General features: G+C 38.7%; 1 protein-coding gene across 1 annotated transcript in view; it reads right to left on the bottom strand.

Moving 5' to 3' along the window:
* LOC127422913 (SUN domain-containing protein 1-like) overlaps positions 1-21,536 on the bottom strand; it is a 137,625-nt gene that overhangs the window by 102,218 nt on the left and 13,871 nt on the right. Inside the window, exon 2 of the mRNA XM_051666760.1 lies at positions 4,361-4,543. Coding sequence (XP_051522720.1) covers positions 4,361-4,470 — 110 coding nt within the window. The 5' untranslated portion in view covers positions 4,471-4,543. The remainder of the gene's footprint in view (positions 1-4,360; positions 4,544-21,536) is intronic.

Below are 21,536 nucleotides of genomic sequence, written 5' to 3' on the forward strand. Positions count from 1 at the left end.
CCAAATCTGTTTTGAACGCGGGTGGATTAGCGGATAATTCCCTTTCCGATGACTCAAGATAATCTATTCATTTTTCAACTTCTGTCACTCTTGTAAACAACTCAGAGAATTTTGTTTCCATCGTCATAATCGATCGACGTATTACAGCGAGATCTTCCAAGTCAACAACAACCTTCTTCAGCATTACCGACATGTTGGACAGTTGATGCTGTATTTCATCTACCGACGTGCCGTCCAAATCGAGTCCCCGTCTCGCAGTCCCGCCAGAGGCCTCAGCTAGAACATGTAAGTGTCTTTTAATGTCTCCAGAGTCTGAGGATTTTGACTTTGACATTTTTAACTCAAAGAGCAAGTACGTAATTGGGTGTATCAAATCTCACCAAATTATAACATGAAAATAATTAAAAAACTAGCAAAGTTCGCAGAGCTGGTGTCTCACACGTCTGCTTCTCGCATGGCGTCCCCGGAAACCCCCGGTTTGTTTTATTTTCATATTATTGAATATAACCCTCCTTTTGGCCTACTTCCATCTGAGCTATTTTTAATTGTTGGCCAATGTATTCATGCATCAGATGGACGCTTCTTGTGCGTCTCACTTTGGCTGCGTCACATTTCACTAGTTTTCAGCATCTAGTCATAAGCAATGTGTTTTTAGGATGCCTGAATTGCTCCGATGGTAGGAACATTCTTTATTAGGGAATTTATATAAGGATCAGGGATATGATTAATTGCGTACATTTTTTTAGCACATTATTTTTCATATAATTAAATCACATTAAATTAATGTGTTAAAACAACAGCCCTAGTGCACACTGCATATTATGGAAAACAATTACATTATATTATTGAATGAGAGTAGTTCATTTTGATTATTCAAGCCATTTTGTTCATCTGGTTTTAAAACCAATGGTAATTACATAATTTTCCATTTTATGTGAACTATCCCTTTAGAATTTTTGAAATAATTAATATACTTCCATGAGTGTAATTTAATAGTTTTGAAAACTACACTTAGGGCTTAAGAGTCAACCACCACCGGTGAACAGTGTTGTACGGTGGTTGGAGGTTGGGGAGGGGGTGCGCACATATTTTATTGTGAATCAAACTTTAAAAAGTGTGTCATTGAATACAGAATAAAAATTACAAAATTCTTTGTAAAATATCACAAAATACCTAAAATACCATAATAGAATTTGTTTTTTGTTTGCATTGGTTTTAAAATGTCCATCTGTTATTGCACCAATAGAGCTGTTCAGGTTGTAGTCCACAAACCCAGAAGAGAATTCGCTATGTACAAGGATGAGATGGAAAAATTCGCATTATTAGGATAATTCAACAATTCTACTTAACGCTGTTGAAGTAAATGACATGAAATAAACAACACTGCAAGATACAACCAATGCAATAATATTTTAGAAGAAAAATCTTGTTTGAATAAAACCTTGTCAAATGATCCAGTCATACAATGAACACCGTAATCAATAAACTGAAGCACTTAGTGCGTTAAAGGGTCATGAAACACCTATAACACATTTATTGAGATGTTAACAGGTATACCTGTCTTGCACACAAGAGAAGAGAATGTTAACATTCTTTTTTATATATTTCAAGAGGAAAAAGGTTCATTTAAGGATATTTTGAGTCTTCTGGGTTTGAAATGAACAGAGACAACATCACAGGTCATGATGTGCAGGGTTTAGCTTTCCATTGAATTTCAGCGCCTCTACATCACGGGTGTTCTAGATATTATTCATGAGATGGCGTGGGCTTTACCCTTTGACAAGCGAGTGCCGCAGGTGTCGCTGTCATGCACGTGACCAGTGCTTCAAACTCTCAAGCACCTCAGTCAGTTGAGAGAGTTGATAGTACCAGATTCCCCTCCATGCTCCTGACAGAGGGACAGGACAGGCTTTCAGTCAAAGGCAACATCTTTTAAATGTTTGCGCAGCATGCATTTATTAATGTGAGGGTTTTGAGATATGCGGTGAGGTGGACTGTCTCTGACTGGGACTCGCTTGACGCGGTTTACATTGGTTGTCCCAGACACAAACGCTATCCATCCATCCCAAATGTGTGTTAACCAATCGAAGCACTTATATTTGTAAATCATTGTCTTGGAATAAGTCTCAAAAGTGATTAATGTGTAAAAAAAAACATTAACATATTTTCAATACAGAGTACATGGCCTGGCATTTATTTGTAGATTAAATTACAGATATAAATTACCAGTGTGAGTAATGTATTGTGAGCTTACAAAATAATAATTTATTTGTGTATTCTGTTATGGGCAATTGTGAGAATCTTTGATGCTGTTAACAGCATTGTTAAAATAAAGCTGAGTGACTGGATCAAACAGTTGCAGGGTTCACTCCCCCTTCTCCCCTCACTCCACTGCTGATTAGGGTTGCAACTAACAATTATTTTGATAATCGATTAATCTAATGATTATTAGAATGATTATTCATGGATTATTGCAACGATTAATCATTAGCTCTTAACCGATTATTCAGCTTGTGCCCAACTTAAAAGGTTGTATTAAACATGCTTACTAACAATAAAGAGGACAAAATCATCTTTTAAAAATACCTCTAAATAACATTCACTGAATTAAAAGGGAAAAATACTTATTAAATTTAATTCAGTAAAGAAATTCACTGCAAAAAATCTTATTGTTATCAAGTGTTTGTCTTGTTTTCCATTTAAAATAGTCTAAAAATCCTTAAAACAAGATAAATTTACTTGAGAAGCAACATAAGATATTTAGACTTGTTTTAAGAGAATCTCTCAAATATAAAGTGTATTTTATATACAAGTGCATTTTTTCACTTGGTTATACTTCTGCGAATGCAGTAAAGACAAAATATCCTTATATTCAAGATCTATTCTCATCTTTTTTTTTTTTTTTAAATGATTTTTAGATTTTAAAATATTTGTATTTTTATTATTATATTCAACATTCTCAGATAAATGTTTTTTCTTCTGCAGTATAGCTGCTAAAGAAAATGTACATTGTTTTAAAAGGAGTTTTAGATATTTATATTGGAAAACAAGCCAAAACAAATAAAAAACGTATTTTGTTGCAGTGTATAATGGGGCGAAGACTACCCTCTCACCTTTTTGTTAACTTCAATCCATCTTTAAAAAAAAACAAAAAAACTCTCTTATTAATAAAGCTGTGTATTGCCAATTTTCTTCACGATAAGAAATCCACAGTGCTATATATTATGATTCAATAAGTCGCGAGCATCACGTTATAATCTAGCTGCATTAAGCGTGCGCGCCTGAGGGACAAGCGTCCCTGCAACAGTGTGTGCCTCAGCCGGGTGCAGTTTTAATCTCTCCCCCTTAGATTGGGACATTCGCGCAACTCATAGAAGAGGCGCTGACCGCACATAGAAATGCCAGTTTCGGAGTTTGTAGTTATTTACATGATCTGCTTCCGTATTATTTGAACTTTAATAAAGCTATAATGCATTAAATATAACTGCATTTAAGATGCAATGCCAGGGTGTTTCCTTTAAAGAGCTCCGGCTCAGCATATTCCACGAGAGCGCTTCTGTATTTATTTATTTGGTATTATTATAATTCCCTCATACTTTGCAATCTACATCACCTGAAGATGTTTGGAATGTTTTGAGTGCATCTGGACTGTGAACTGTGTAATTCTTCCTCCCCTCAGTCAGGTGTGAACTGCAGTGCTGCTCTCGCACGTCATCATTAGAGTTTAATGTGATCTCATGTTACATTAAATGAGATTTATCGTTATCGTTTACATTTGTCACCAATTTTTTATTAGCGATGTTGTCGATAACACAGACTAATTGTTTCAGTCCACTTTGAGTGCATCTTTTAAAAATGTGGTGAGAGCTCAACTGTGCTGAAACAGGGGGGTGTTCTGACCCTTTAATCACCTTTTTTCCCCAAACACATTCAGTGACAATCAGCTATATCAACAACATAAACATAATATTACCACTTAAATCTGCACAGACAATGAAGTAAATGCACAACTGAGCTTGTACTAAATTGTGCGTATCTACACAGAAAATGCAGCGAATGCACAGCTGAACTTCAAGTTGATGAATACATCTGTAGCATGAAGAATTGACAACACAGTAACTAAAGATCTAATGCTTCACAATAATATATTTTTGTTTTAGGTTTTCGCAAGGTTTTGCAAGTTGCATCTTTTTTATGTGCAACCACGGTGGGGTGGTGTTCATTGTGATCCGGTCAGCCCTAATTATACTTTTATCCAAAAAGGTGGAAAACAGTAATCTTGAATAGGAGTATGCAAACTTTTGACTGGTAGTTTTGCACCAAACTAGAAGTGTGATCTCCACTGATAAACCACACTCACATATCATCTATGCAGAAGTAGGTTGCGCTATTGTGGAGTGACGAGTCAAGCATGCAGTCATCTTCATAGTAACTTGTGCTGGGGTGCAGACGGAGACTTCGTTTGGACATCCTGGGAGATTGGTAGATGGGACAGATCCTCTGCTCCTTCTCCAAGTCTAGAACTGAAGAGTTGTAGCTGGAACTGAAAGACAAAAGACAAGAGAGAAACATAGAAAAGCAACACTTAGTACCTGACTTATAAAGATTAGTTACTACAAAAGAGTGATAGGCCCCATGCAACACATTAAAGGCCCCATGAAATGGCTTGATAAGTGCAGTTTTCCTTCCTGTGTTGACATTTCCTGTTGAAACACGAAGTTTGGGTGGGACATTTCGAAGGGCTCGTTCTTCTTTTTAGCAATAGAGAACAACAGTGGCCACCCACTTTTCAGCCAATTAAGGCAATTAAGGTCACAGTTATAAAAACTTAGAACACTAAAGAGACCTTTCTACTGACTCTGAAAAACACCAAAAGAAAGATGCCCAGGGTCCCTGCTCATCTGCGTGAACGTGCCTTAGGCATGCTGCATGGAGGCATGAGAACTGCAGATGTGGCCAGGGCAATACATTGCAATGTCCGTACTGTGAGATGCCTAAGACAGTGCTACAGGGAGACAGGAAGGACAGCTGATCGTCCTCGCAGTGGCAGACCACGTGTAACAACACCTGCACAGGATCGGTACATCCGAATATCACACCTGCGGGACAGGAACAGGATGGCAACAACAACTGTCTGAGTTACACCAGGAAAGCACAATCCCTCCATCAGTGCTCAGACTGTCTGCAATACGCTGAGAGAGGCTGGACTAAGGGCATGTAGGCCTGTTGTAAGGCAGGTCCTTACCAGATATCCATGAGGAGGAGATGCACTGCAGTACTTAATGCAGCTGGTGGCCACACCAGATACTGACTGTTACTTTTGATTTTGACCCCCCCCCCCCCCCCCCTTTGTTCAGGGACACATTTTTCCATTTCTGTTAGTCACACGTCTGTGAAACTTGTTCAGTTTATGTCTTAGTTGTTGAATCTTTTTTTGTTCATACAAATATTTACACGTTAAGTTTGCTGAAAATAAAAGGAGTTGAAAGTGAGAGGATGTTTCTTTTTTGCTGAGTATAGTTCTACACTACACAAGAAATTCTGCTTTTAATCACAGTTTTTATTTTTTTTTAAATATAGTTGAAATAACAAGGACTAATGGTTTCAAAAGATGCACATATCATCGATTAACAACCTTAGAGCTTATGGTAGGTTGGTCTTGTAAAGGTTTATAAATTACTATTAAAGATCTATTCCCCTATGGAAAAAAATAAATGCAGTTTTTCATTCCGAAACCAGACTGTTGCACTACATTGCTAGTCAGCTGCAGGTGGCATAAAGGGAAGGGGCATTCTCATTCTAGAAAGTATTTATTTATTCAAATTTAGCTAGTGTAAGACAAGTCTTTGTATTTTTGGTGAGCTTTTCTGAAAGCTGAATTGTCAACTTTGAGGAGTACACAACCAAATCGATGGCCTTGAAACTAAAAGACATGGACCAAAAACCACAAAACTCATAGGGTCTTTCAGTAGTCAAAGAAGCTTAACATCACTGAATGAAGGGCAAGAGGAGAGTAAGCCACAAAAGCCACAACAGTCTCTGTACCTCCCTCCTCACCTCATGATCTCTATCATGGTCTGTTTTATGAAAGCAAACTTTGAACATGGGATTAATTAAATCTGTAGATCTGCTGAAAAGTTAAAGATATCAAATTAATCAGTGCACAGAAAGCCAAATCCAGGGGCTCAAAGGATTTTTATGCTGTCCTGGTCAGGCCAGTAGTTCTGGCATTTAATTACTTGCCCTGCAAGTAACACCAAGCTTCACCACAAAAAAAAAAAAAACACTTTTTAGCAACATATTTAAGTGTCAAAAAAATATAGCAATGTATTTCAGTTTCAGAAAAATCTATATTTTTAATCTATAAACTAAAAATGTGTTTACTTAACCTAAGCTTAATTTTTTACAATTCTTACTAGTTTTAATCTAGTTACTCTTTAAAACCTAGAGTCATCATTAATGAAAAAATAAATAAAATAAATAATAATAATAAAGTGGTCCTAATTAAACATCACTTAAAATGTCAAATTTTGGAATCATAACTTGTACACATTCCTTGGACTTCAGGTATTACCAATTACCAAGTACACAACTGCAGCTGTGCGGAAGACCCATGAGTTTACTTGCTTAATTACTAAATAGTTAAGTTCACTTTACTTGAGCCAAATAAGTCAGTTCACTTAGGTTTTTAATTTTTTTAGGCAATTGGTTTCTAAGAGTCAACTAATGAGATTTTACAGTGCATTTACAACAAATACATTTATTGTATTTTTATTATTTTACATATTAATACCTGGAAATTTTACAAATAAACACATACCATACAACTAGTGTTGTCACGGTACCAAAATTTCGATCGTCAGTAACGATACCAGTGAAATTTCACGGTTTCCAATACCAATTTCGATACCACAGATAAAATGTGCTAATATGATAATGTGCTACTGAACACTCCTTTATCCTATTTAAAGTTACATTACAATGTAAATAATAAAAGATATGCATGTTTCCTTCAAATCTTTCTAACACTTGTTTGTTTTTAAGCAGGGCCCTACTGAAATCAGTTTTATTTTTTCCCCAAATCCTTCTTTCCTTAAAATAATTTTTCCAGGATTCCATGTTTTAAAGTTTAATTTAATTATCAAATATGTCTAAAAACATTTTCCTTAAACTTTTAACAAGTACAAAAATAGAACAATTACTTATCAACATACCATTGCATTTTTTAACAAACTTTTTTTCTGTACAAAAGCACTCTTACTTGTGAAATATTGCTTAATTTTTATTACAATCATTATTCATAAATCATTATTTTAATTATTATTTCTACAATGAGGATTACATTTTACTATACAGTTATATTTACATTGCAATTTCTTCTATTTCAAGCATTTAGCTTTTATTATGAATCACGCTTTTATTTTTACATGTATTTTTGACGGAAGTTTAACCTCTCCAGATACACAGTTCACTACATGGCTCAGTGTGATTGTTAAAGTGCAAATACTGTGATCTAATTATATAAATTATATAAAAATAATGCTTCAGAATGGATTAGTGCTCTGCTCTGTCATCTCTCATACAACACGAAGGATTCTCAAACTCTGTGGTGTTTCCAGGGTATGAGAGGTCTGCTTCACACATTCATTTAAAGCTCATGCAGCTCATATAGACTGAGATTGCAGCATTTTGCTGTTTAATAATCACACTAGGACATATCACAGTTTTTATTTGATTAGTTGTGCATTTCAGTGTAAAAGGAGTAAGAGAGCACATGCTCAAATAAGCGTGAGCATTTGAAAGCAGTCGTGTGTCAGTAAGACAGTGTGTGGGTACCGAATGAAGTCAGTGCTCAGTACTACCGGTACTGTAGAATCACTGATATCATTACATCTTTTATTTTAGTCCAACTTGGTACCAAAGTACAGGTACTTTTGACAACACTACATGTGACAACTACAAACTAACAAGCCTATGATGAAAAATGGAGTGCATACACTGCAAAATACTCATTTAAATTATGTATTATTTGTTGTTGTTTATAACTTAAACCTAACTTTTGCTTCCTAGACTAAATCACACGTCAGACTATCAGCTTCAACAAAACTAACAGTGACAAGAAAACATATGTGAACCCTTAGGAATTAGCTGGTTTTCTGCATTAGTTGGTCAAAAATGTGATCTCATCTTCAAAGTCACAAATATAAACAAAACAATGTGCTTAAGCTAACAACACAAACAATTATAATCTTTTATGTCTATATTGAACATCCCATCAAACATTCACAGTGCTGTGGAAAAAGTAAGTGAACCCTTGGATTTAATAACTGGTCAATCCTCCTTTGGCAGCAATAACCTCAATCAAGTGTTTCCGGTAGCAGCGGATTAGACCTGCACAAAATTCATAAGACCATTGTTCCTTAATGAACTGCTTCAGCTCAGCCATATTCTTAGGATGCCTGGTGTGAACAGCTCTCAATGTCATTCAACAGCATCTCTATTGATTTAAGGTCTGGGCTCTGACTGGGCCAATCCAAAAGCTGGATTTTCTTTTTTTGAAGACATTCTTTAGTGGATTTACTTCGATGTTTAGGGTCATTGTCTTGCTGCATCACCCAACTTCTACTGAGCTTCAGCTGGTGCACAGCCACACTGAAATGATCCTGTAGGCTATCTTGATAAACTTTGGAATTCATTTTCCCCCTCGATGATGGCAAGCGGTCCAGGACCCGAAGCAGCCTCAAATCACGATGCTCCCTCCACCGTACTTCACCGATGGGATGATGTTTTCATGTTGGTATGCAGTGCCCCTTTTACGCCATATGTAGTGCTTCATGTTCTCCAAACAATTCAACCTTTTCATCAGTCCACAAAACATTTTCCCAGTAGTGTTGTGGAGTGTCAAGGTGGTCTTTGGCAAACTTCAGGCGTGCAGCAATGTTTTTGTTGGAAAGCAGCGGATTCCTTTGCGGTGTCCTGCCAAGGACACCATGCCTGTTTAATGTTTTCTGTATAGTTGACTCATAATTAGAGATCGTAACCAGTTCCAATGATTTCAAGTCTTTAGATGTTTTTTTTGTCGTTGTTTTTTTTCCTCATTGAGCATTCAGCGATCTGCCCTTTGAGCAATCTTGGCTGGACAGCCACTTATAGGGAGAGTAGCCACAGTACTAAATCGTCTCCTGTGGACAGATGAATATCTAAGCTCTTTGAGATAACTTTGTAAACCTTTCCAGCTTCATGCAAAGCAACAATTCTTGATCGTAGGTCTTCCGAGACCTTTTTTTTCACGAGGCATAGTCCAAGTCAGCAGATGCTTCTTGTGAATAAAACTCAAAATGTTTGAGTTCTTTCTATAAATCAAAGTATCTCTAACCCACATCTCCAATCTCATTTCATTATTTGGATGCCAGGTTTGCCAACTCTTAACTCTAATTAGCTTTTGACATCATTAGCCTAGGGGTTCACATACTTTTTACAACCAACACTGAATTTTTAAATGATTTATTCAATATGTACAATAAAAACACAATTTGTGTGTTATTACTTAAAACAGACTGTGTTTTTTAATTATTGTAACAGATGAAGATCAAACCAGATAAGATTTATACATAAATGCACATAATTCCAAAGGGTTCACATACTTTTTCTTGCCACAGTATGTCAGCAAGCTCAATAACCTTAGGGATTGTTCAATACATCACATGAAATCAAATTAATAAGTTTGCAAGACATAAATACACAAATACACACTGAATAAAAGAATGTAAGGACTGGATGGAATGACATGACAAGTGACAACTGGCCTGAAACTCACACACACTAGCCCCCCCAATCAGTAAATTTTTATAAGTATGTAATAATATGCATACTCACCAACCACTTTATTAGGTACACCTACTTATTCATGTGATTTTCTAATCAGCCAATCGTGTGGCAGCATTGCCATGAATCAAATCACGCATATACGGGTCAGGATCTTCAGTTCATGTTCACATCAACCATCAGAATGGGGGTAAAAATGTGATCTCGGGGATTTCGATTGTGTTAATCAGGCCATCCTTGTGCCCTGAAAACATATCAGATAACATTTGATAACCAGCTAAAAAAGTACAACCAGATGGTGTAGTTAAAAGCATCTACCACCAGGAGCTAACCATTCTAACCACTCAGGTGATAAACATGATCACACGGGAATTCGGCATGTTGTTTCCGTGAGTTCCAGTACCTTAGGATCGGCCACATTATGCCAACAAGGGCCATCTCCTTTCAGATATTTTTGCATTTGATCCTGTGTGTTTACCTTTCCTTTTTGGCATGACCAGAAGCGTATTGTGTCAGCAGCGTGGGAGAACCGAGTTCAGATCCCATGTTAAAAGCAGGAAGTAATCACGTCCGCATAATCAGTGAAAAGGGCATTTAGAAGGTTGCATTTTCCCTCTAACATTACATTACTCCACAAATGGTTAGGTTTAGGATTGGTGGGTTTGGTTTATAAAATATACATTTCTCTTTACTGTATTACATGTACAGCCCAAAACAACTTGCTTTCGGCACGCCTCTGTGGACATTGCACCCGGTAAAATGAAGCCCATACACTCACCCCTTTGGCCACTGGGGGCAGAATTTCAAATTTCGGTAAGCACAGACTGATTTTAGCTAAAGAATAGTCAACCTGCTGTTTATGATTTTACTGTGAGATCACTCTTTGGGTCATTTTTAGCAACCCAATGCTGGGTCCCAACTTGACACAGAATGCTGGGTTTACTATACTGCTGGGTTCAAATACACCCAAATTGCACTGAAAATTTGGTCATCAAAATCACTTTACCACACACACGCAGACTACAATAACATAAGAAAAAAAAACAAAAAAAAAACAAAAGGGTACCTGTTTGTATAAATTCACACACTGGGGAACACTGTTTGGAGTAATTAATATTTAAGATATAGAGAGCTATAAAGCAAACATCTGCTGTGCCCAGCAATGTATAGCGGGTAGTGGAGTACCGTGAATTATGCCTATTCACACCGTGGCGAGGAAGGCCCCAAATGGTCCGTGACCATCAAGCTGACATACTGCCACTAGCCAGTAGGGTAGTAGGACATTAACACTCAGATGCTGACGCCATTAAGACTGACACAGTCCAAAGTTTAATCTGTTAATTGACAATGCACTAACATTGAAAAATCAGCCTTACAGCAAGAACATGGGGAAAGAGGGAGATGTCCAAGTTGTAAAACCTGGCAAGGTCTTAGGGGAAGCCCAACCCACAGCCAGACAGATGTCCTCTAAGGACATGCCCTTAGACTACGCCCAGGTGGAGACTATGCTCCTGGAAGAGAGAGCTTAAACACCCATTGGACATTGCATACCTTGCGAATCATACGTGAGTGCAATGGCATCGACAACCCAGCGAGTCTTTGCTTGGAGTCGGGGAAAACCCTTGGAGTGGCCTCTGAAGCAGACCAAGAGCTGATCTGTCAGCCTTATTTGGCTTGTATGGTCAAAGTACACGTGAAGTGCCCACACAGGCCAGAGCACGTGCAGATTCTGTGCCTCATCCAATTTGAACTGATGAGGAGAAAAAGTTAAGGTAACCACCACCTGAGCCCTGAAAGGAGTGGCCAAGACCTTGGGCACATAACCTTCCCTAGGCTTGAGAAAACCTTTTGACAAGCTCTGTCCAAACTCCAGACAAGAGTCATTGAAATATAAGGCCAGAAGGTCCCCAATGCGTTTAACTAAAGCCAAAGCGAGAGAGAGTATCAATTACTGTATCAATTGGCTGAACCCATAAGTGCGTTTAGCACAAGTGTTAAGTCCCCCACCGGGACGTGGCGGGGCGAGAGGGCCTCAGCCGTCTCACACCTAGTAAAAACTTAATGACCAAGGGGTGTTTTCCCACTGACAAACCATTTAGGGGGTCATCTCCAGTTGCTGTAGCAGCAACATGGAGTGAGTCCTGCATCCAAACGATCCTGTAGGAAGTGAAGAGAAAGGCTATTCCATATTGTATAGCGCATCTAAATGCGTTCAGCGGGAGACGTGGATATTAACACGGAGATAATGCGCAAACACGAAATCCGTAAGGGTAGCGCACGTCTGTGACAACTGTCTGAAAACAGTTATGAATAGTTCTGTTGTCACTATCAAAGGTCATTGTGATATACTGGCAACCAGTTAAAAACACTGAGTGTCACAAACAGCAGAGATACAATACGCTCAAAATAAGATTTATCCATTACAAGCTCAAAAACTGCTTCGGTGAGAAGTCATTAAAATCTATGATTTGATTACCGCCTTGCTGTTTGATTGTAGCACAAATCACTAATTACTAAGCAACAGCGTGAATACGCAGTGCCATTAAGGTTAGACTGTAATTGCTGAGATTAATGGCATTGTGACCAACATTAATCCGATTTAAATTGGGATCCTCACAGAACAGCGCTGGGATAAGCGACTGATGAGATACTGAGAGCACCTGGAGAGCGTGCTTGTTTGACTGGCACCGAGAGCATGAATGTTGACAGTCTCAACCCAACATTGGGCTAAAAAAAAAAACCCAGCATTTTTTTTTTTTTTAATAAGAGTGTAGGGTACCAGAATCAAATCAAATCACTTTATTGTCACACAGCCATATACACAAGTGCAATGGTGTGTGAAATTCTTGGGTGCAGTTCCGATCAACATAGCAGTCGTGACAGTGATGAGACATATACCAATTTACAATGACATCAAATTAACACAACATAATTTAAAGTCTAACATACACATAATTACACACAACAATATACAAATAATAACATACACTGTACAGTATACAATACGCACTATATAGATACACATTCAATAAAAATAAAAAATATATATAAAAAAGTATATATAGTAGTATATATAGAATGTACAGTAGGTTGAATTGTACTGTATTAACATTCAGGCTGTCGGTTGGTAGTAAGATGTTAAGAGAGAATATAATATATTATAATATAATTTATGACAGTCCAGTGTGAGATATAAGAGTAAGGGTAATAAAGTGCAGTGCTGATGTATTTTGATCGTGGGAGATCAAGAGTTCAGAAGTCTGATTGCTTGGGGGAAGAAGCTGTCATGGAGTTGGCTGGCGCGGGTCCTGATGCTGCGATACTGCCTGCCTGATGGTAGCAGTGAGAACAGCCCATGGCTCGGGTGGCTGGAGTCTCTGATGATCCTCCGACCTTTTTTCACACACCGCCTTGTATATATTTCCTGGAGGGAGGGAAGCTCTCCTCCTCCGATGTGTCTGGCAGTTCGCACCACCCTTTGCAGTGCTTTGCGGTTGTGGGCGGTGCTGTTGCCGTACCAGGCAGAGATGCAGCCAGTCAGGATGCTCTCTACAGTGCAGGTGTAGAACCGTGCGAGGATGTGGCGGTTCATTCCAAACTTCCTCAGATGTCTCAGGAAGAAGAGGCGCTGATGAGCCTTCTTCACAACGACTTCAGTGTGGATGGACCATGTGAGTTCCTCAGTGATGTGGACACCCAGGAACTTGAAGCTGCTGACTCTCTCCACCGGTGCTCCATTGATGGTGATGGGACTGTGTTCTCTGTTTTTTCTTCTGAAGTCCACCACAAGCTCCTTTGTCTTACTGATGTTGAGGGAGAGGTTGTGCTCCTGACACCAATGTGTCAGAGTGTGCACCCCTCTCTGTAGGTTGTTTCATCATTGTCAGTGATCAGACCTACCACCGTCGTGTCATCAGCCAACTTAATGATGGCATTGGAGCTATGTGTGTACAGGGAATACAGTAGTGGGCTGAGAACACAGCCCTGTGGGGCTCCAGTGTTGAGGGTTAGTGATGAGGAGATGTTGCTGCCTATTCTAACCACCTGGCGTCTGCTTGACAGGAAGTCCAGGATCCAGCTGCACAGCGAGCTGTTTAAGCCCAGAGCCTGGAGTTTCTCATCTAGCTTGGAGGGCACTATGGTGTTGAATGCTGAGCTGTAGTCTACAAACAGCACTCTCACATAAGTGTTCTTTTTTCCAGGTGGGAGAGAGCAGTGTGTATTGTAGATGCAATGGCATCATCAGTGGAGCGGTTGTTGCGGTAAGCAAACTGCAATGGGTCAAGAGAGAGAGGCAGCACAGAGCAGATGTAATCTCTGATTAGTCTCTCAAAGCATTTGCTGATGATGGGGGTCAGAGCAACAGGACGCCAGTCATTTAAGCAAGTTATTTTTGATTGCTTTGGAACAGGCACAATGGTGGATGTTTTAAAGCATGTGGGGACTACAGACAAGGAGAGGGAAAGGTTGAAAATGTCTGTAAAAACACCAGCCAGCTGGTTTGCGCACACTCTGATGACGCGGCCCGGAATGCCGTCTGGGCCCGCGGCTTTGCGGATATTCACCCGTCGGAAGGATCGGGTTACATCCGCTACAGAGACAGAGAGTGAACTAACCTCTGTAGCTTCGGCCGCGAGAGCTCTCTCCGCGAGGGCGGTGTTATTTCCTTCAAAACGAGCATAAAAAGTATTTAGCTCATCCAGGAGAGAGGCAGCGGTATTCATGGTGTTTTTATTCCCTTTAAAGTCCGTGATGATAATAATTCCCTGCCACATGCTTCTAGAGTTGGTGGTGTTAAACTGTCCTTCAACCTTGCTCCTGCACTGGCGTCTTGCTGTTTTTCGGAGGGCATAACTGGCTTGTTTATGCTCCTCCGCGTTCCCGGAATTAAAAGCGGAGGTCCACACATTAAGTGCCGCGCGAACATCGTTATTTATCCATGGTTTCTGGTTCGGATAGATCCGTATTGTTCTGGTCGGAACCATGTCCTCCACGCACGTTTTGATGAAACACATTACGCTATCGGCGTAAAGCTCGATGTCGTCATCAGAGGCGGACCGGAACATCTCCCAGTCCCCGTGATCAAAACAGTCCTGTAGCATAGAGTCTGATTGGTCCGACCAGCACTGGATCGTTCTGAGGGTGGGTGCTTCCTGTTTCAGTTTCTGCCTGTAAGCGGGCAGAAGCAGAATGGAAGAGTGGTCCGATTTGCCAAATGGTGGGCGGGGGAGGGATTTGTAGCCATCCCTGAAGGGAGAGTAGCAATGGTCCAAAACCCGGTCCCCTCGTGTGTTGAAACTAATGTGCTGGTGATATTTTGGTGCGACTGATTTTAAACTGGCTTTATTAAAGTCCCCGGTCACAATGAATGCGGCCTCAGGGTGCACGGTTTCCTGCTTGCTTATAATCCCATACAGTTCCTTGAGTGCCCGGTCTGTGTCGGCTTGTGGGGGGGATGTACACAGCTGTGATAATGACCGCTGTGAATTCCCTCGGTAGCCAGAATGGTCGACACAGAAGCATGAGAAATTCCAGATCAGGAGAGCAGAAAGACTTGATGTAATGAACCTTCCTCTGATCACACCAGGATTTGTTGATCATAAAACATACACCACCACCTCTGCTTTTACCTGAGAGGTCTTTCACTCTGTCCGCTCAGTGCACGGAGAACCCCGCGGGTTCAATGGCTGAGTCTGGAATCTCCGCAGACATCCAGGTTTCCGTAAGGCAGATAATGCAGCAGTCCCTCGTCTCTCGTTGGAAAGAGATCCGCGCTTTCAGCTCACAGAGCTTGTTATCCAGAGACTGAACATTTGCCAGTAGAATAGTGGGTAGCGGGGGTCGATTTGCGCGGCGTCTTACTCTGATGAGAACGCCGGCTCTGTTTCCCCTTTTCCTTTTGCGTTTCCGCATCCGGACTGCCCAGACAAAGGGCTCCGCTTGCGTGTTTGTAAACAGCGGGTCAGCATTGAGGAATTTGAAGTCCGGTTTACGGTGTGAAATTGCTGAACCAATGTCCAAAAGTATTTGTTCTTTCGTAAACAATAAGGCAGACAACATCCAAGACAAAAAACATAAGAATGGTGAACAAAACACTACTATGTTGTGTCGGAGTTCGCAACGCAGCAGCCATACTCGGCGCCATCTTGAGTCCTGAATCACCCACAGATTTTAACGTTTTGCCACCTCCAAAATCCCAATTCAACCCCTGGTTTTCAAGGTGGAGCTCTTCTAGGTAGCCCTTTACCAGACTAGGAAAGTTAATGATTTATCAATAATAGATTAATTGTCATTTATAATTTAATCTATTAAGCTTACAGATCAACTAATTAATTTCAGGACAAATGCATTCAGTACAGAATATGCAAGTAATAGGCAACAATTTTCCCTCCGCGCTCGAAGCATTCTATAATCACTCCGCTCCAACTCCACTCCAGATTGTCCATTTTCCGCTTTGATCACTCCGCACTCCCTGATACTGTAAGAGAAACCCAGCTTAGTGTTCACTCCATGGCAAAATTTGCGCCTAACTACTGCTCCACTGTAAAGTTATTTCAGTATGCTTTTAAATATCACAGATGATGTATTAAATGAAAAATAAATTCAAAATACTAGGAGAAAAGCTACAATGTGCTTTATTTGAAAACTAACATTAGCCCAAGTCTGTTAAAGAATAAAATTCACCCAAAAATGAAAATTCTCTCATCATTTGCTCACCCTCATGCCATCCCAGATGTGTATGACTTTCTTTCTTCTGCAGAACACAAATTAAGATTTTTAGAAGAATATTTCAGCTCTGTAGGTCTATGCAATGCAAGTAAATAGGTGCCAAAATTCTGACGCTCCAAAAATCAGGAGCATCAGGTCAGCATGAAAGTAATCCATATGACTCAAGTGGTTACATCAATGTCTTCAGAAGCGAAATGATAGGTGTGGGTGAGAAACAGATCAATATTTAAGTCTATTTTTGCTAGAAATTCTCCTTCCTGCCATGTAGGGGGCATATGCATGAAGAATGTGAATCACCAAAAACACAAGAATGTGAAAGTGAAATTTTAAGTAAAAATTGAATAAAATATTGATCCATTTCTCACCCACACCTATCAAATTGCTTCTGAAGACATTGGTTTAACCACTAGAGTCATATGGATTATTTTTATGCTGACCTATGTGATTTTTGGAGCGTCAACATTTTGGCACCCATTCACTTGCATAGTATGGATCAAAAGAGCTGAGAAATTCTTCTAATTTTTTATATTTGTGTTCTGCTGAAGAAAGAAAGTCATACACATCTGGTATGGCATAAGGGTGAGTAGATGAGAGAATTTTCATTTTGGGGTGAACTACTCCTTTAATTTACTTACAGTATATTAGTATACTTTTGAAACATGTTGGCAACATTCAATGGATAAAATAAATTACCAAATGAAAAAACTCCTTTAAACCAAACACATAAATTAAACTTAAACAGGGCCTGAAATACGACGTGGGATTGTGGGTATTGTGCACACTTTTAATCATTCCCATGTTTCACATTCATAATGCTGGGAATTCCAGAATCTGTAACTGTGACTGTCTGTTGATCATTTTCACGGGAGCAGGAACAGAATGGCCAGTATTCCGGTACGTGGAACGCCTACTGTCGAAACTTTGCGATTTCTCATTTCCATCTTAACATCAACTGAAACTCTAAAATTGTTCTCTGAAATGCGTTCATGTCGTAAAAACAACAGTAATTGGAACAGCATTTCTTTTTTCAAATCCAGATTGTACACATGAATACCAAATGAATTGAAAATGTTATTATGTTTTTAGGGGAAAAGTGCAATGGATAATTTATTAAGAACAGTTCAAAAGTATGGGAGAAATACTGGTAAATGTAACATTTGAAAACTCATAGATAGTAGGAATCAAGACACTAAAAAGGTTTAAATCTATTTAGATCTATTTTTAAAACAATATTTTATGTTTTTAGTTTTATTTATTTATTTTTGTCATTAAAATCCTCCTTAAACAACCTGGATTGAGGTGAGTAACCGCGCCACCACAAGGACCTACTAAGTAATGGGAATTGGGCATTCCAAATTGGGAGAAAAGGGAATAAAAATAAAGTAAAAATGTAAAAAAAAAAAAAGTTCTGAATATTTTTTTCAAATTGTAATAGTAATTTTTCACGTTATTAATGTCGTGACTATACATTGTGATCAGTTGAATGCCATTTTGGTGAATAAAAGTACCAATTTCTTTCCATAAGAGCAAAATCTGTACATTATTCCAAACTTTTGGAAGCCAGTGTAAATCCCGAGTTCCATTACATCCATCCAAAGATGATTAAATATATACTATGAAAATATAGTATACTTAAAGCTGCACTACGTAACTTTGTGCTCTCAAGCGACATCTGTGGTTGAAACTTAACATTGCAAGCAGTTTGCGGAAGAATACATCACAGGGTTTTTTCTGGTTCAAAATGAGACAGATGTGCACACATACACTTGTACCATGCCTTCCACTGGCTGAAGCAAACACTTACAAGCAACATATTTTAGGTGTTCTAATAATTAGATGACTGAAGAAAATGACAATTATCAACTTATTATCAGCATATTTAATTAAAAAAGCTAACCTGTTCAACATTAAATTAAATACAACATAACAGCTAATGTGTTCATTTATAGTTAACAAACAGCAAACTTGATTAACCTCTAAACCGATAATAAGATCATCTCTGATCTCAGGTATGTGGGTGGGTATGGTGGGAAGGGACTGTTTTACAGCTTGGATTGGACTGATCGCTTAGATTGACAGGTCTTGATTTACCATGCGCACAACTGAAACAGTGCTGGATCTTATTACTTGTTACTTATTCTATGTAATTATGTTTCTGGTTTATTGTGGCATTTACAAATTTAAGCAGTTCTTAGGTTCAGTAAAACACTCAGATCACTTGTTTGGAGAGTTTTTTGGACTTTTGATAAAAAAGGCTACCTTGGTTCCAAATGCCATAACTTGCTTTGAGATAATACAAAATTTTGCCCAGATACAGTTGACATGATTGTAGTCATCAAGTCAAGCTTGAATTAACAAAATGAATAAATAAACTGCATCACTTTCTCGGCAGTGTTGTAACATAAGAGCCTCCAAACATGAGCAAAATCTATTTTCTTCAAATTTTGAAAGGTATTCTGTCAAATAATACCATGCAATTGATCCTACCTTGCTTTTTGTAGAGTTACAAGCCCTTACATTTATGTATGCCACTTAGATGCAAACTCGCTTAATCTCTGATGCTACGACAAGCCATATCTGCAAAGATGAAAGCATTACACTAATGGGATATAACATTAATTTAGGGAAACTTTAAGAAATTGAACGTACTTGAATGCAAAAGAAACAATATTCACCTGAATATTCACCAATTCATAAAGAGACAATGATCTTTATTCGCTATTTCTATAGTCTCTGCTATCAGTAACTGTAATGTGATCACTGATTAAATGATACTATAAATATGAACTAAAACCACGTAGGAGGCTTGTGTGGTCTTGCAGAATTACAACTTAAATGCAGATGTCAGGCACACATTTAATTGAGAACTGATGCCAAGGGCCAAATTTAAATAAAAACTAAAATATAAATTAAAAAATAAGAAATGACTTGCAAAAAGGGCACTTATCTAGTGAAAGAGGGCAGATGCTTGAGCACCACTTGGGGTCTATCTGTGCATGTGACTGCCTGCCTGAGTTTAGTCGACAGTCGGACACAGCACGAATTTTGCCGCCTCGTTAATCTCTATGCAGGAAAAACCCTGCATCAGTCGTGTTCTGACACTGCTCTTCTGGCGGATAAATCTCCCAATTTGAGCTTACCTTGACATCACCTGTGTCTGATCATGACTGGAGCCGGAATCAGAATGTGCTATTTTCATGTTGATATTATGTTATACGATTAAACATTTGAAACAGAAATATTACTTGCTTTGATGAAGATAAACACTCTTATTTTCATAATTGAATGAATTTTACACTTAAATCGCTTTTCTGACACTCCAATCAAAGCACTTTTAAATAGAGAACAGGGGACTCTCCTCAGCCACCACCAGTAGATCTTAATGATTATTCAAGAGTTTTATCTACTATTAATCTCCAATTGAAATTAGAGCCGCCTACGATAGATACATTTAAAGCTCGTTTAAAGATTTATTTGCTTCCTTTGGCCTTTCATTAAGATGGCTGGATGTGACGTGTTTTAAATGTACATTGTTTTATGTTGCACGTTGTATGTATTTTAACTTTTACTGTTCAGCACTTTGGTCTACAAGTGTAGTTGGAAAGTGCTTTATAAATACAATTTTAATTGTACTACAATTTTCAATTTAAGAGGTTAAACTTTTGATATGGCTGATACGTGTTGCATATGGTAGTCAAATAAAGAAAAGCCTCCACTGCCACCATTAACAGCAGGGTGCTCACAATTTAATGGAATAAGATCTACTTTTTTTTTTATCATGTTATCGCAGCAAGATCTACCATGTACAATAAAGGCTATACATTATCACAATACCAAAATTTCAGTAGTCTGTAGTGAAATTTGACAATTCTCAATACCATCTTCAAAATCAAAATCACAACAAATAACACTAACTAATATGCCATTTTACAGCATGCTTCGGGTTTTTCCACTTTTCTACTGTTGCATCTGTGTGTATTATACCGTGCGCAGCAGTTTCTCTCTTTTTTCCGCTTGACTACATCTCGCATCTCAACTGTGTTCATTCATTTCTCCACTGAGTTTTACACAGATTATTGCATCAATCACAAACATCTGCTGATTAGGAACCACGTCGATCTCAAACCCTCGCCGCTCAAGAACAACCACAACAACAACAACAAACAATTGCGGGAACGCAATCACCCGCGGCATACTCGATCAGCAAAGCGATACCACTCTCCCATTCCTGTTAGGGTTTCCAATCGGTTCTCCCCACTCAGTGATGCACCCACTGAGAATCATGTTGAAAGAGCGTGTGAACTTGCAAAAACGATGTCAGACACTGTAATATGCTCTGGCCCCCTCCCTGCTCATCGTGGTGACAAGGTTTATAGTAGATTAGTGTAATTGAATGGCTGGATGTCTGAGTGGTGTCTGGAGAATAGCATAGGATTTATAAGACAATTGGAAAAGTTTTTGGGGTAGACCTGAACTGCTAAAGAGAGACAGACTCCATCCTTCCAGGGAAGGTGCCGCTCTCCTCTCTAGTAATTTGGCTCATAGTCTTTATAATGATAGTATTTGACTAACTGGGGCCCAGGCCAGGAAGCAGAAAAACTGGTTAATACGAACGTCTGCTAGCTGCCTTGAGACGTAACACAGGTCACATAAACTACAACAAATAGAGACTGTATCACCTAGATATCATATAGAGACTGTGTCTGTTCCCCAAACTACCAAACACAAAACTCACTAAATCATTTAGAAAAAAATTTGATTAAAAGGTAAAACTTTCTAATCAGATGTAGTAGTTACTGTAGATAGAGTTTTAATTGTTGGTGACTTCAACATTCACATAGACAATGAAAATGACACATTGGGATTAGCATTTACTAAAAATGTGACCAACTCATCGCCATAATAATATGCTAGATTTAATTCTGAGTTGATGTTGATACTTTAGAAATTCTGCTGCAGAGCGATGACATCAGATTATTACC

The sequence above is a fragment of the Myxocyprinus asiaticus genome, chromosome 32 (genome assembly GCF_019703515.2).
Source record: "Myxocyprinus asiaticus isolate MX2 ecotype Aquarium Trade chromosome 32, UBuf_Myxa_2, whole genome shotgun sequence".
Lineage (NCBI taxonomy): Eukaryota > Metazoa > Chordata > Actinopteri > Cypriniformes > Catostomidae > Myxocyprinus > Myxocyprinus asiaticus.